Source organism: Taudactylus pleione, unplaced genomic scaffold (genome assembly GCF_031769625.1).
Source record: "Taudactylus pleione unplaced genomic scaffold, aTauple2 ptg000251l, whole genome shotgun sequence".
In the NCBI taxonomy this organism is placed as follows: domain Eukaryota; kingdom Metazoa; phylum Chordata; class Amphibia; order Anura; family Myobatrachidae; genus Taudactylus; species Taudactylus pleione.
The window spans coordinates 1,352,854-1,370,715 of NW_028284653.1; the positions used below are offsets into that span (position 1 = coordinate 1,352,854).

Genomic DNA, 17,862 nt, shown 5'->3' on the forward strand with positions numbered 1-17,862 from the left:
GCACACAAACAGTCAAGGTTTTAAGGATAGCCATACTTGAGCACGTGTCCTAATTAGTACCTCAGTTATTTTGATTTAACCATCTGTGCTCAAGCGTGGATATCATTAAAACCTGGACTGTTCATGTGCCTTGAGGACCGAGGTTGGAAAACAGTTAAAAAAAAAATAGAACAAAATTTATATATATATATCCACATACATACACACGTGTTCCGATTTACTCGGATCTCAAAACGGCATTTTATTGGCTATCGGCTGTTATGTGCTTTGGATAGCCAATAAAATAAATCCGAACTTGCGGTAAAGAGGCGAAAAGAACCGAGTAAATCCGAATCCGCTCATATCTCTATATATTATATCTATATATATATATATATATATATATATCTATATATATCTATATATATACACACACACACACACACACACACACATCCATCCACAATTAGGAAATCATATACCTTTTCCACAGTTAGCCGGCTATTTTTCATATACGTTGCCGGCGCTTTCAGAGGTTGCAGCTTGCTTACAGTTTTACCAGTGTTTGGCAAAGGAACATTACTTTTCACTGGTTTCGTTTTAGCCTTCTGTGCATGAGGGGAGACTATGTGATTCTTGACTAGTTTTGGAACTTTTAGAGGGCTGGCAGAGTTTTGAGATTCCAGAGAAGAGTGCACTTCACCACCTGTTTTCGGCGCAGCGAATCGCTGCTGGATTGAGGGAGGAAGCTGGTGGAATGGGCTATCCTGTATACAATAAGTCTCTCTTTTAATGGCAACAGGTGTTTTATTGACCTCATTAAATTTATCAAAAAGGTTTAGTTTGGTTTGAGACTCCTGAAGAAAATTCTCCACTACTGGTTTTGGTGCAGTCTGTGGTGGCTGCTCATTCTTGTGGTCACTACCGGCAAAACATTCCAGTTGCAGTGCTAGTAAGTGAGCTTCTTTGAAAATTTCAACAAATTTATCACCGCTTAGGGGACTCCAGACACCTTGCGCAATATTCTGAGGTGGCGTTGTTTCCTCCAATTCCTGGGACTGTATGGCAGCACTGATGCATCTCTCTTTGTGGCTGACTGGCCCAATGAACACTTCATCACAGTCATCTTCTTTAGCACTACATGAATAGTACATATTAGTTATTCAGAATTATATTACATTTAGAAGTATTAAATGAAATTAAGTGCATGTTACCTTTTAGGAGACAGTGATATATCAAAATCAAACTTCTCATCAGCCAGAAGGGTAAAACCTAAAAACACAAAGACTGGTAATGAACCTGTATTATACGTAATGTCAAAACAGTACTTCATATAGCGACAACCTATTATGCAGTGCTGTATAGAGAATATGTAAATAATTCAGTTTGTCCCAATGGAGCTTACACTTAAAATTGTGTACCACAATCACACACTATGGTCAGATGCCAATCAACATACCAGTGAGTTTTTGGAAAAGAATGCAAACATAGGGAGAATATACAAATTCAACATAGCTAGAACTCAGACCAAAATAGAAACAATGGCAAAGGCTATGAGGAGAGAATGCTAACCACCAAGCCACCTCACATTTATTTTACACTGGGTTGTGTATATCACAGAAATTGATTGGTTTCATCCATAGAATTATTTACAATAATTCCATTCATAATACAATCACCTTACATGTAGATCAGTGTATAAGGCACATGCTAAACAGAAATAAAATAAAATCTAAATAAAAATATCTACCCCAGCAACACAACTGATGATTAGCATACAGAGATGTAAATGGACTACAGCAACATAAACATTTAATAAGTGCAGTCGTACTAGTAATTTGACTATATAACAACAGTTACAGAATGTTATCCACCGGGGGAGTCACACGAGGTGAATCAATAAAGACTATTTGTTGGTGCAAGCTTAATGATATTCAATAATCAAAGTTTAAAACATAGCTTTTAATGTGATATAGGGTAAAACAACCAAACAGAAAAAATATTCTACATTACATGTACATTAGTTATAAAAGGATAACAATTAAAAAAAAAAAAATTAAATAAATCATAGAGCTTGTTGAGAGCTACTAAGTGGCACATTCATACAGTTCAATATTTGTAATAGGAATATTAAAATGCTGGATCCCAATATTATAGTCATTTTGTTGTGCCAGTAAGTGAAACACCACATGAAGTTTTTATTTGTTCCTATATAGGATGATAGCTCCCCTGTTCTTATACATGTTTCACCTACCAACTGAAGTTGTTAAATGGAGAAAATTGACAAAACAACAGAATCTGGAAAAATTGTGTGAGAAAAAGGCAAATTACAGGTGGGTAAAAATAGCCGTTTCTCTCTCAATTAATTATGTAATAAATGAGTATGAGGATCCCTGATCAATATGACCGACCATATAAAAACAGAACAGAAAGAGACATAATGGGTTGGGAACTCCAAGGGATGATATTCTCACAGTTATCCTAGGGACAAAGTAATAAATGACAGGTTATTTCTGTTTAATTGCTCAGCAAGTCATTCTATACAGTTTTTCCAAAATAGAATAGCAGTTTGTATTTATATAATTAAGTATACCTAGGTTGAAACAATGATAGAGTTGCAAACCACAACTGCCTAGGTACTGGACTAAGTCTAAATAACACAATGAGCCTGATTGAGCAGTGGAAGGAATTGCAAAGCTGCACGCAAGCAGCTTTGCAAATCCATCAATGCAGCAGGAGGCATCATGCCTCCTGCATGCATTAATGATCCGAGCTGCGTCCATCGAACAACTACGTGTTCCCCGGCCATCTGAATGACCACGGGGTCACGCAGGCCGGCCGTCGCAGATGAGGTAAAGAGGCCAGGAAATCTCCGTCAGCTGTGTAAAATGTTGCATTTGCAACAGGATTGGTATACACCAATGAATTAGGCTTTGTTATCTCTTGAAACTCTCCACTGAAAAGTTCCTGACCTCAGGAGCAGCAGAAGTATTGGACTGAATGGTCGTTAGGGAGTACACACTTCAAATTTTGTCCAACATTGTACCATCGCATGTGACGAATATTATAATGCTCATAAAACCTGATATTCAGATACGTTCAGTTTTCTTCCGATAATACATGATCATAGGATTTTTTTTATTTTTTTTAAACAAATTTAACATCTCATGAACGGGTCGGGAATCAGAAATCTGTCAGATGATTATATAGGTATGTAAATAGCCTAATATTTCACTAATGATATGATCGGTTTTAACAACGTAAGTGGGCATCATCTAACATTTTAAAATGTACAAGGTTGTTGACACATATCACAACAATGACAGAAGTGTAAGACAATAATTAACCGTAAAACGTAAATTATGTTCAGTAAATACCGCAAGTGAGATGATTCTGTGAGAGAAATGAGAGACCAATCGCTAAGTACAGTAAACGGGTGGTGGGAGAACAGAGAGATGGCGATTGAATGAAGAAATAAACACATGTCTGTTGTTGAACGATGCCTCTCTCTAAGGGAATCTTATCCACGGACATTGCAGGTTCTCTCCAGAAGAGGTCCATTGAGAGAGTAAATGAGAATGAGTGGTACCGTGTACGAGGAGGCGGAAATGTGGAAGGTGTATCGGGGGTTTCCCATAAATCGTGAAGCAGTTGCCTATAGGGCGATTCCCGTTATGGAAAAGGGTGATGAGCGTTTAGTCTGGGTTTGCTCAAATCACAGCTTAGTGAAACACACCCCGGCTCTGAATATGGCACAAGCACAGAAGAGAGCAAAGGGGGTCATTCAGACCCGCTCGTGAGCGGCAGTACGCTCGCAAGCGGGTCGATGTTCCCCACTGCGCATGCGCGAGACCCGGGGAGCGACGGGCTTTCCATCGCTCCGGGTCTCGCACCAAAGGGGGCGTGCTGTCGATGTTGATTGACAGCACGCCCCCTTTGGTGGGCGTGCCTGCCAGACGGAGGCGTTCCCATGGGAACGCCTACCGTCTGAAGCCGGCCCCACTGACATCACTAGTGATGTCAGTGGGAGTGATTTTGGCTCTGATAGAGCCAAAATCACTCCAGGGCTTGTGGCAGGGAGACCCTACCGCAGGGTCTCCGTCGCAAGTCCGATGGTCAAGACCATCGCGACCATCTTTTTGGCCGCTCGCATATGCTGTGGGTGGTCACTCACAGTTATACGAGCGGCCAGGAGGCCGCTCCATTTTCATGGAGGAGGGCCCTGATTCAGAGCGAGCGCTCTGTCTGAGCGTTCAGATCTGAATCAGGCCCAAAGTGCGGTACTGCATCATCTTCCCAAATACATATAGGGCTGCTGGCATCTCTACACCAATCACACAGACCGGTACGGAAAGCAAGTGTCTTATAGTATTTGTTCACCCCCCCCACCACGGACGATAAGTTTTAGTGTACATGCACATGACGACTGAAACTCATCATCTGCATGGAAGGGATTACAAGCAAAGTTATCCTGACCTGTGTAGTTTTAGCAGGCAGCTGAATGAACTGATCCAACTGGACCATCTTTCCTATTATATTTCAAAAGGACCTCATAGTAGGTTTTTAATCAAGTCGTCTCAATGTTCCGGGCTTTATTTTGCCAAAATAATTGGCATAATATTGCAACTTTCAGAGAGTAAATGTCATTACTTTTACATGCATGTTGCCCAGAGTTCTCCAACCATATAGGTAAGTGCAGTGTGATCTGGCTGCACAGATCATTTTCAAGGGCTCTCGCAGATATTGCCCACTTGCTGGCTAGACACAGATACAATTGCTTCATGTGGATACATCATGCTCAGCTGCACTCTCCCAGTCTTCCCACCATCCAAAATGCACACTGCCTCTTAAGGACAGGTGAGAGATCTCTGTGCCTGTTACAGTAATGTCAATGCAGCACAACTGATTTTGCCTGTCAGACTCTTGGAGCAGCATAGAGCCAGGTATTATGTAACAAAAAGAGAAAAAGCCAGGTAGAGATTCTAGGGGGAAAACCTAAAGGACAAGGAGGAAGCGGGAACTGCTCACAGTTAATCATATATAATCTTCTACTTGACAGAACAGCCCTATAGGATTGCGAGCTATGTGTACAACACCTTTAAGAAGATGTTCTAGCATAGTATCTAAATACATTAAAAAGGTACGGAGGAAAAAAAAGAAACATACATACATACACACCACAGCCAAATATTCAAAAATCTAAAATAGAAATTACACTTCATATACTGTATATATAATATATATATCCTTACCACCACCAGCATCCATTATGAAAAACTCCTTCCTTATAACTATGCAACCTAGATGAAAAAAAAACAACACCACAATGAGTTTTGAAGACACTGCTGACAAGTGCAGGATATAGATATTAGTGTTCATTTTAGCACACTGCACCTGTCACAACCTGTGCAGTTGTTCTTTCCTGCCTGGGGTGTTGCTCTCTGCTCTGGTGCTTCTAGCACACACATCTGAAACTGAGCAAATTGTTGCATCAGATGAGTTGCAGGGTGCTAGAATGAACACTAGATATTACATTAATACATAATTTTAATCAGATTGGCAAAAAATAATTAAACAAAAAATTAATTAAACTGGACACATACATGCAGGTCTGGTAACCAGATGTGGATAACCACTCAGAAGATATTGCCTCACAAGTGCAAATACCCATCACTAAGTTGATGCACTGGGATATTACACTAAAGGCCTGAACCCACTGCAATAACCATTTGTGCTGATGTTATGATGCAGCAAGAGGGAATACTGCAGTCCATTCTAACCAGATAGGGTGACCTATGTCAGCGCAGGGATGAGCAGCGATCCCAGATACATCTGGAACATTGATATTACCTGACTGTACAATACACTGGACAATATATCGGATGGATTGCTTCTAAATTTGATAGACATCTTTAATGGAAGATGGATTATGTGGTGGTGCGGACACAACCAGTCTTAGGTGAGAAGCAGTACAGTAGAGGCAGCTTTATACCACTTCAGTAACAAATTGCTCATTAGATACAATAATGCCCTGTAATGGTGCGTACACACTGGGCGATTAAAGTGGACGACTGAACGATAACGATATCGTTATCGTTCAGTCGTCCACATTTAACACAAAAAAGATGAACGATGAGGACGACGCGCGTTCCCGCGGGTCGTTCGTCATCATCGCTCATCGCGCTGACATGCAGGCCAACCTGACGACCTCGTCAGGTTGCTGCATGTCAGGGAATGGGTGAGAGAGCCCGGCGCTGAACGATATCGCTAATGATATTGTTCAGCGGCTGTGCTCAATGTCATGAACGACATTGAGCACAGCCTGCCGGGGACACACTACACGATATCGCTCAGGGAGCATATCGTCTAGTGTGTATGCACCATAAGGCAGGTATATCCCATTATCGGTAGCAATATGGTAATCATACAGAGTTATTGGTAAAGTAACACTCATAATACAGCTTTAGTCAACAGTAAGTAATGCTCAACCCCCCGGGCTCTGTATCCAGCAACGTATATTACGGTTACTACTGTACAGTGCCGCTAGCCTAGGGGACCTGCCCGGTGCTGCTGGCAAAATGTGTTGGACCAACAAGCACGGTACGCAGAGCAGCCGGTTACTAGCTCTGTGCCCGGGGCTGCTGGGCGTGTGACGGGGCTGCTCGGGCCCTAGCACCGGTCATCACTAACCTGCAGCAGCGCTAATCTCCCACTCGCACAAACGGCCTCACAGCAATTTCAAAAACCCCTCTGACTCCAGTCCAGAGATACGCACGTGACGAAGCATGCACATCACCGATTGGTTGGTTTAAAGAACTACCCGGAACTCACAGTATACGTCACATACGTGCCACAATGCCTGCCGGGAAATGTAGTTTTCGTTTTCTTACGATTTAAATCTCTTCTATCAATGAGCACAGTGACGTTAAAGTAGATAAGTCTATTTTATTATTATTTATTTATTTATATGGCGCCACAAGTGTTCCGCAGCACCTTACAAAGTACATAAACATATAAGTTTACCAGTGACTTACATTACAATACAATACAATACAGGACAAGGACATTCTCCCCTTTAGAATGTTATGCTGGCCATACACAGTAAAGCTGGCCACACACTAGACCAACTTACATCCAACCAGCCAACTAGTTGATTGGTTAGAATGAAAATCTGGTAAGGTATATTAGCAAAAGACAATCAGCAATTTGCTCCCAAATGCCGGAAAATGGACAAAAACTGTTGTTTGAACAAATCGTTTAGAGCAAACATTTAACAAACTTGTCTGAACGACCATTTTAATCTATTTTATGGCATTTAAGTATATCTATTCGTGATTTTAGCACAAACGCACAGCAGTTTAAAAAAATATAGGACATCTATGAAACATTGCCACACAGCCAGCAGTGGCAGACAGGATGGCAGTTTAATAAACTATAAAAATGTCAGTCAGCAATGCCCCAAACTGCACATAATGCAAAGAAAAGAGGTGTACTATGGAATTGTCCTTGGGCCCTTCCACCCACTCTTATGTTGTATATGTTAAAGAGGACATGCACAGTGTAACAAATCAATAACTTCAGCGACAGGGACTGCCACTTGTGGCTGAAGTGATTGGTTTGTTTGGGCCCCAACAATACAAGCTACCAATGGGCATAAGGCAGCTAACAGTATTGTTAATCCTATCTACAGTTGGAACTGGATGAGGTCATTCTCCTAATATGATTCCTCACCTTCATCAGTGTGTACATCATCCTCACTCATTATTAATTCATCCCCGCTGGAATCCACCTTTACAGGTACCTCTTTATTTTTTTTTACGTAATTGGCGGCAAAGGTCTTCCTCATGGAATTTTCAGTTATTTTGATGAACATCATCTTTTCCACATTTTGAGGAAGTAGCCTCCTACGCCGATCGCTAATAAGGTTCCCGGCTGTGCTGAAAACTCTTTCTGAGTACAAGAATGTTGACAATTTTATGTTTTCCTGCACCACGCTTTCCAGCGACAGTATTTGGTTGCTCTTCTCTAAACGGAACGTTATCCATTTTTCAATTTGCAGATCACTGCGTGGCTTATATATGCACATGTACAAAGCATAAAAAACTGTATAAACAATACAATATTTTTTTTAATGTCGCAGCTGTATTCCTGCATGGACTGGAGCCACGGGGTTTAAATATGCTTGTAAGCAAAACAAAGCACAAAAAACAGTACAAACAATTGTGACAGAGTGGGTCTCTACCACATTCTGAGGAAAGGGTTAACCTCTCTGTAGCCAGGGAGGAACCACACCCTTACCTCAATTAAGGCCAGCTAAGGTATAAAAACCTGGTAAGTTTAGTTAGTCAGTGGAAAAAGTGATGGAGAGGTTGCACTTTCAGCAGCTCTCTCTATGCTGGACAATCTGAACCATGACTGTGCTATGAATACTCTGCTCGTTTGAACTGCTGCCTCATCTAAGATAATTTATTGTTCCTGAGCTGTTTTTGTAAGAAGCCATTACACTGGCTATGCCTTTTCAACTCTGGAATAAAAAACTTACTTGTTTGCAACACCTCAGTCTCCCATTGGTTATCTGAACTTACCCGCTACATTGTGGTGTGAGAAGTGGAATAAAGTGGGTCCTGTGCCAGGGATGCTAAAGAGACCACCATGGAAGCTGTTTTGCAACAAATGTTAGACTTTTGTAAACAGCAGCAAGCAGTGGTAACTGCTCCCGTATTCCTCAAAATGCAGGCCTGATGTGGAGGCCTTTCTTACCAATTTTGAAAGTGTTGCTACCTTGCAAGCATGGCCCAAAGATTCCTGGGCCATACGGATTTCCCCTCTGCTAAAGGGGGAGGCCCAGCTGCATACGCCACCCCATACCATGACCACAGTAGAAATAGTAATATAATAAAATTTTACTAGTGCTACATGTTCTTCTCAGTATCACAAATGAAATAATTAGCATCACCTGTGGATCTTTTCAGCCAGTAATAAATAACCTGTGCACCAACTAGGAGATCTGGAAAACATGCACTGTTAGGGATGCACTGCTATAGAGCCCAATATGTACATATATGTCCATGGCAGTGCTAGGTTCTTCTGCTGCTCCTCCAGGCTACCGGACTTGCTCCAGTGCTCTGGAATGGTGCCCACATCTAAAATAAAAACATTCAGCTCAGGCCGGATGGCTTACTGCCGCATCAGATGACTTACTGTGATCCTGTATATGCTGGAATTATGACACACAATACACATTGTATGACGCATATTAAAGCTGAATAAGTACTAATTATGCCCTCTTCATTGACTGGTCACACTCGCTCTAAAATCAAGCATTTGGAAACCCCCTCTAGAAATCCTGCGTTTGCCACTGCCCTGCCTAAGTTGCTCACTGGAACCAGCTGCATCGAGTTGAGTATTTGGATTCCGCTGTCCAGCTAGTGTAAAATGCCTTACTGGTGCAGGATGGTATGGAGAACCTTTCTTCTTTAACTACGCCAGAGTCTCCCCGTCTGTCTCCACAGCGGGCATAGTCTCAGGATAAGGTGCTCCCATGTATGGATTCGGATAAGCACCAGTACCACTTGCAGGCGATGGCTTCGGTGAAAATTGAGACCCACAGCTTTGCCCTTGTGTTTTTGGCCCAGAAGTCGTTCTATAGGGATGGTGATGACCGCCTGTTTTCCAGAAGTTGGAGGTCCAGAGTGGAGGACTTCCCCAATAAATCCAGCTCAAGTGTGTTCCTCCTGTGCCAAGGTGGGCATCAAGAATAGGCGTGTCCACAGATGGATTGCTCTTTTTCCATTGTCTTTACAGCTATAGAGACCTGCCCTCTTCCACCTAGAATACAGGTACATGTGCAACCCGTCTATAAACTGGTCGACGGTTTGGTGGACTCTGGTTCTGCTACTACGCTGATACAAATGGATTTGTTGTCCCCAGAGTCGTTGTTGCCTTACGAACTAGTCCGCATCTGTTGTGAGCATGGAGATCTACGGGCCTTACCTGTTGCCATGGTCCCTTTGATAATCAGGGGAAAGACTGCTAAACTACGTGTGGGTGTGTGTCCTTGGATCCAGCCCCTGTGCTAATAGGTCGTGACTATTAGCACAGCTAACTCCCCTCAGAACAATCCTCCCTCCTCAATAATTTTTTATATCTCCCCTTGACTCGTTTCCCCGCTTCTCCTCCTATTCCTCCGATAACTCTCCTCTCATCACTATTGTTACTGGTTACCTTCTTTGACCAGTTATGGTCACCATTACTAAGGTTGTTTTTACTCTATCGTATGGATCTATATTGTACAATTATTATATGTTCTATTTTTTTTGTTTGACTATATCCATTTGTTTTTTCAGAATCACTGTGTACTACGGTTTACTACTGTATTACATATCTATTATGTTGTATTCTCTATTGTACCCAATAAATGAGTATAAAAAAAAAAGCATTGTGTACTTGTACGTACAGTGTACCCTGAAATCCATGAAGTGGGCAGGATGAGGAGATAATTGCCAGGAATCGCGGCATAATTGCCAGGAATTGCGGATCTGTCTGGAGGGGGTTGGGCTAAACGATGTAAAAATGCATAATTTAGCCCTGCCCCCTCATTGAGCTCCTGTGATTCGCGACAGTTTGCCGTGATAAGGGCGGGACCTAATGACATAGGAACCCTGGACCGCCCCCGAAGTGTCCAGCTGTGCTTCCTCTCCGGGCATCTCCCAGAGAGGAGATATTAGAAGTAAGTAAGAACACATGTAAATATAATAGTAAATTAAGTGGGAAGTTTGGGAGCAAAGCCAGACCCAATAGGGCACTAGGCAGGTTACTGGTTTGGGTCGCACCCCTTAAACCTCTACGCATCCATGCCATAATGCTTTCTCCTGATTTTGACCATACCATTTACAGTAATTACCCTATTGGAAGTGCTGGAGGATGATTGCAGTCAGATTCAGATGCTTGCTTATTGAGCTCATTGTGAGTCACGTAACTGAGGCTGAGCATCAAAAGGCAGTAAGAGCTATGTATGCTGAGGAGCTAAGAATGCTATAACAGAGACACCATGGTGGTGCAACACATGACTGTGCATAGTGTATGCAGTAAGTGATGCAGTAAGAGATTGGGTGCAGCGGCTTTCCCTTCATGAGCAGAGTAACATTAAGGGTCACATAAATCCCAACAGTGCCGTAGTAGGTGGGCCCGCCTCACCAACTGTGCCATAAATGATGTCACGACAAGGGAGGAGAGACAAGGAAGTTAAGCACTGGGGGCATCGTGAGGCATCGCCAGATAGCCCTTGTGCATCTTTTCAGACTGAAAACCAAATACATGTGCCGTCGGGCAAGTGACATTGCCATCCCCTTATTTTTGCACATTCGCGGTGGCACCGCTCACGCCTCTTAAGTTATGGGCCTGTCTCCCGACATCATGCAAATTGGGTAAAAAAAATTGACAGTGTGGGGCAATCACCCAAAATTGGATATTGGGCAGACCAGTGGATCCCAAACTTTCTCAGTTTGAGTTACCCTTAGGGCCTCCATACATTTTTTCAAAGCACTTCTAAGCCCAAATTATTACTGAGCAGTTGTGTCAAAATAACATAATAAGTATTTTAAAAAGAAGAGAAAAGCTGTACTATTCTTACCCATTGCCCCCTCTGTCTCTCTCCCATTGCCCCCTCCATGTTTCTCCTTTTGCTCCCTCCATGTCTCTCCATTTGCCCCCTCTATATCCCCCCCTTACCTTTAGTTGTGATAGCCAGCACTATTCTGCAGCATTGCTCCTCAGATCAGACACTTCCTGTCTGATATCCCACAATGCATTGCATTGTAGGACCCCATTCATACCCCTTTCAGACAGAGAAAAGAACCCGGTAATTTTCCGGCTCTAGCCGGGTCGACCTGGGTTTTTTTTCTGTCTCAAAGGGTCAACACGGGACCTAATTCCCTGTACTTAGACCCAGGTATTTACCTGGGTTTTTCCCGGGTCTTACACGGGTTGGCGGCTGTCTGAAAGGTGCCGACCCGGGTTTTTCTACTCCAGGCAAAGTAAGCAGCTGAGATGGCGGTGCACGAGCTGCACTTTTCATGACCTCATCTCTGTGTGTCATAAAAGCAGTCCATTTATTATGACACACTGTATATTGCAGGGATAATCTGTGTTCTGTGTGAAAGGGGTCGACCCGGGAATTTCCCGGGAATTATGTGCTGTGTGAAAGGGGGTTAGGAGCAAATTCCCGGGTCCTTCCCGGGTTGAAAGATATGGGAAAAACCCAGGTTTTAGGGATTTTTGTGTCTGAAAGTGGTATCAGCAACAAGCAGCCTCAGGATTCACTGCCTGTTGCTTTACAGTGACAGCTCTCCCCTCGCTCATCACAACCACCCCTTGCCACAAAATAACGTTAATAGCCCCCACCATCCCCTATGTAAGAGCAAAAACCTTATCAGCCCTCATATAATACCAATAAATCCCATATGCCAGGAATATATTCTCTGCCAATTATTGAAATCTCTCTGCAGTAGTCAGCTTGTAAATTTCCATGACCAGCGTTTTACATTTTATAGTCTCAGAGTCTCATATCTATGGTTCTGTCCCATGCGCATATCTCTGCCTCAAATAGTACTTTTTGCATTCAGATTTCTACATACTGTTGTGCCTGCTAATTAGTGTTAGTGGGTTTCTAGTTTAAAATAGCTATGCTGCCTAAACTCCCCATACTAGTGATATCATATTGAATTCATAATTTAAGCATAGGTGCAGGCAATTAAAGTATTTTCCCGTAATTAGTTACTTACTCTAATTTATATTTCGTTTTTTAATGTATATTTATAATTAATGGTGCCTGAAACGTCAACATTTCATTACATATTATTTGAAATACTTATATTATGCAGTCACAATATTGCTGTGCACTTCACTTCTTAACTTGGGATAAAGATGTTAACAAGTGTGTTGGAATTGTTATAACATCATTCTTTGCTCATTAGGTAGCAGCTGCAAAGGCAACATTTGACAGCATCTGTCATATCTCTATGGGCACTAATTCCAGTGAGCACTTGCTGGTGGGAGTGCCTGGAGTTACTCAGAGCTGCTGTTTACATAAAGTGCTGGACCAGATAAAACTTAAGCTTATGTATTAAAGGACTGGGAGTAAAGACCCTTCAGGACATCGACTGCAACTGACTACACAGCACAAGCACAGTAAGATGGTTATAGAAATTTCTATGAAATTAAAGTTGCTGAAATATTCAGCATACACAGAGCTTTGAGAAGTGAAATCCTGGATACTGTGAAGATGAATTCCTCAAGACGGTAAGAAGAGAATGTAGATACTGTACTTGGCAAGCCTGGAACACCAGTTAATGATGCAATGATTACAGATTCAACCACATATAACATACTTTCACAGTACAGTATAATACTAATTTGTTTGGTACAGTGTTTGTCAACCTGCAGTAATCAGCCCTTTACATTTATTTTAAAATGCAGTTTTTTTTTCTTTAGAACATAATAATGCATCTAAACAATATATCTTTACAATAATAAGACTTCCACAGGCCTGAGCTTTTGGTAAATATTAACACACACAGGACATTGATAACAAGGTACTTCATAATTATTTAAAGACAGAATTGTGTACTTGGTGAACAGTTAAGTAAACAACATGCTGTAGAGGATACTTATGACATATTTATGAGGATTATTATTATTATTTAAAAAAAAAAAAAAAAATAGCCTAATAAGACCGTTAGAAAACAATGAGTAGTATTATATATTCTCACATTGATGTAGCAGCAGAGAATTAGCATTATTTCCCACAGCTTTCTAGTTTTAATTGGCATGTTTACTCTGTTATTTTTTTGTACATTTTCTGTAATCATGATTATTAATATAATGTCCACATATATTTTTGTGATCATTTACAAGTTATGTTTAGATCAATGGATTTAAAGTATGCTGTGTCTCCAGTCTCATTTCTTTGCCAGTAAACAATTGCTATGATAGGCAACAACTGGCAATTCTGACCTCCTATTAAGGAGATAATGTTACTTTTGGCAGCAAAATGAATTGGTCTTTCACCAATTCTGTGAGTCATGCTCACTCTGTATGTACACAGTGGTTTACCAGTCATGGTCTGAGTATCTTTTGGGGCCTTGAGATGAACTTAACAGAAGAAAACAATAACATTATATTTATTTAGAAATTTTCTGCATATGCTGCATATTAATCTACGTCTATATGGGGATTGTGCAGTGCGATTTTATGAAATCTCTGTGATCCTGAAGTGACACATGAATTGGTACCCTCCCATACATTATCCATGGTATGCATAGGATTACAATTTACCACGGTATATTGGCAAAGTATCTGATTTTTTATAACTACTTTTCATTTTCAACATTATTTTTAATTCCAATCGAATACAAAAGTAAATTTAATATACTGTATTTTATTATATATATATATATGTATTATAACATTTTACCAAATTTTCTATCATCATAAATGCTTACCTACATATCGTAACAAACTGATAGACTGTTATCGCACCATGTTTGCTTTTGTATACTGTGGTTTCTTCCCACATTGCAAAAACATACTGGCACCTGACTAAAATGTACCCATGTGTTTTATGGAATTTAAATTGTAAGCTCCATGGAGGAGGCCCGTAGAGAACATTGTCCATGATCCCGTACTTTTTGGGTGCGTTGCCTAATTGCAGGAGGCGTGGCCACACCCCCTTAGAAAAAATATGAAAAAAATGATTTGACATGGCACTGAACAGGGGGGCGCTGTTTGCTCCTCCCACTCCCGCACAGGCAAAGCACACAGCTACTCAGTGGCAGCAGCCTCCCTAGCTCAGCACACAGCAGCATGTGCTGGGCTGGGAAGAGAGACTGCTGACTGGTAAGAGGAAGGTGGGCTTACGGCGGACCTGGGCCTCCACCAGGCCCTACAAGAAGCCCGGGCAAATATCCTCTGTACAGCGCTGCATAATTGGTGGTGCTATATAAACTATATAATGGGTTTCTGTGCCACTGAAAAATGCTGCACAGGTCTCCACAAGAATATATGTATATTCATCTAATGCCTGAATTATATTGGAGCAAAAGTAACAGACGATAATATATGTGTTGAGTCCCATCAAAGCTGTTATGGGAAGCCTTACAAGTCCCGGGTGATTGGACCGTGCTGAGCGCCTTTCTAGCTTAAAATGTGCATCTTATTTGCATAAATAAAACAACTGGAAGAAACAAAAATACTTAGCTAGATTGCACTGATCAGTTTGATGTACAGTATGACATTTGTACATCTGTGTACAACTGACTCACGCCAAGTTCTGTCGTGCTTTATCTGCAACTTTGTGTTTAAAACTAATTCTTGTGTGGTTGAACTTGCAGCCCAATGCTTCCAGTACACTTTGAGTGGTGTTTTGCTGTGTCTGCGATGCGAATAAGAAAAAAAAAAGACGCATCTGAATATCCCCTTTTTAATATAAAAGAAAAATGCTGCAAGGAAATAATTTACTGTGACTGTTTATGTGAGTAGTATGAATATATGTTGAATGATCATAGACTTTCACTGCATGAAGCCCCTTGTGATCCAGCAATTCCCCTACAAACTGATCTGTGCAATTTAGCCTTTCATATGTGTGCTCAAATTAGTTACAGGTTGCTCAGTTATCAGAATTAATAACTGGATCTGTACATGTATAGCAAACCTTAACTGTTTTAGTTACCATTAATCGCAATTGAATATGGTGACTCCATTATGGAAGCTGATTAAATAGTTAAAATATTTACAACAATAACATTTTATTTTTTCCTTCCCCAGAATACACTCTCTCCGGGCACACAGGCAAAAGATCCCTGTAACCTATGTGGACACCTGGCAAAATCAGTCCTGCAGCTGTGCAGACCAGTGGTGCATTGATGAACTAGCCACATACCTATTAATTACTGTGATTATTTTAATTGCAATATTGGGGGCTTGGGCAAAAAAGGATGTGTATGTGTAGCTGTTTCATGGATTTGAGCAAGACTATCATAACATATATGACAAGCAAGATCCTAGCAACGGCTCTCTCTTCTAAAAATTGTGATCGTCTGAACCTGCAGTTTGTTTGGATATTCTGGCTGAAGAAAATTCCACTGTATTATCTTCAAAGTTTTATTTGAAGGATATTTATAATTGAAACTAATGACAATAAAAATGACAACTTGAAGCAAATAAAATTCTTATTTAATGGTCCCCTGTTAGTGATTAGTGAAGGTATACAATGGGGCTATATGTCTCAATCAATGGAAATACAAATTTTTATTTTGCATACTCTTTATAAAGTGTGTCACATTAGATTGCATGAAGTTCTTGAGATTCAAAACAAAATCTCGTAGAGTAAGATGGTTATGAAACTGTACCTTCAGACTTCTGCAAAAAGGTCAGTGGATGGTGATTTCAAGTGTGACAATTGTATTGTTTGCGCTGTATCCACTTAATTATTATTTATTTATATGGCGCCACAAGTGTTCTGCAGCGCCTTACAAAGTACATAAACAAATAGGTGAACAGTGACTTACAGAACAATACAATACAATACAGGACAAGGACATTGATAATATACATTGCTACATTAGCAACCATAACATCCACATAAGCAACCAAGTGTTAGGTGCCCTAGTGGTGAGTAAGAAGTAGATGAAAGTAAAGTAGGGAGAAGCACAAGAGGGTAGAGGGCCCTGCTCGTAAGAGCTTACATTCTAATGACTTAATGCCATTGCATGTGAGCAGACATGATGTGAGTGCAGTGGTGCAAGTAATGTGGTACGGGCCGGCACGGCGTATCATTAAGAAATTAGTAGCCACTACACCCTACCGCCTGAACACCTTACCGCCGCCATTAGCTGCACGCTTGTGCCAGTGAGCAAATCACAGCCCTTGGCAGTGAGACACCCCGGCACACGGGCCAGCTCGTAAGTGACCGGGGCAGCCAAACTGCTCCCGGAGTGCTGGGAAACGGCACAACAGACGTGATCACGCCCATTTTGCGTGCAAGTAGAAATGTATTTTACTTGCACCACTGCAAGAGTGTGAACCGTATGGTGTAAAGCAATGATAAAATAATGGTGTCCCTTTTGTCATTTTAGGTGCTTTGAAATATGTTTTGAGTGTCTTTTGTACTGTATTTGTATTATTTTTAGTCTTTATCTTTGACGTGGCTAAAGGGGCCTATCCATTACCCAACTTTGTGAACAATCCGACCAAAACCAGGAGGTTTTGGTCGCATTGTTCACAAAGTCAGGTAATGGATAGCTGGCAAGGACCAGCGATGCGCGTGCACGCTGGGTCTTTGCCGGCCCCGACTGTCTACTGAACATGGAGGTCAGGCTCCTCACTGAATGACTTTCAGTGAACATGGTACAGTGCAGTGCCCGCACCTCGGCGACCTGAAGGTCTGACCACTAGACGTTCAGACTTTCATGTTGCCTAATGGATAGGCATCTTAAGGCTGAAACCAACCTGTAACCAATAAATGCACTAGAATGTTTGCAGAGATAAATCAATCTGTAGGTAATTAGACTATTAGAAACGTCACAACAAACTATCACACAGACATCATTCATCAAAATATATGTGTATAATATGCTTCTGTATATCGCATATTACACATTTAAACCAAAAATTTAGCCCATGACATTTTTTTTACATTTAAAAATCTTTGAGGTATATTTACTAAAGGTCGATTTTAATCAAAAATGGTCTGTGAGTAAATGTGTGGTTTAGCCCCAGAAACACAACATCGATTTTGATCGATTTGAAATTGATCACAAACGATTCAAATCAACATTTAGTAAATATACCCCATGAAATCTTTTTTCTTCTTTTTTTTTTTTTAAT

The 17,862-nt window shown here is 41.1% G+C and overlaps 1 protein-coding gene across 4 annotated transcripts in view; it reads right to left on the reverse strand.

Moving 5' to 3' along the window:
- The window catches only part of GTSE1 (G2 and S-phase expressed 1), a 51,851-nt gene extending 45,051 nt beyond the window's left edge, over positions 1 to 6,800 (reverse strand). Inside the window, exons 1-4 of one of the 4 annotated variants that reach the window (XM_088480258.1) lie at positions 6,670 to 6,800; positions 5,232 to 5,279; positions 1,194 to 1,251; positions 462 to 1,116 (exon numbers count right to left, since the gene is read on the reverse strand). In XM_088480258.1, the coding sequence (XP_088336384.1) occupies positions 462 to 1,116; positions 1,194 to 1,251; positions 5,232 to 5,247 (729 nt within the window). In that variant the 5' untranslated portion in view covers positions 5,248 to 5,279; positions 6,670 to 6,800. Of the gene's footprint in view, positions 1 to 461; positions 1,117 to 1,193; positions 1,252 to 5,231; positions 5,280 to 5,373; positions 5,430 to 6,669 lie in introns of those variants that run through there. The other 3 variants (XM_088480257.1, XM_088480255.1, XM_088480256.1) reach the window with 3 other exon arrangements.
- Between the last annotated feature and the right edge of the window lie 11,062 nt (positions 6,801 to 17,862).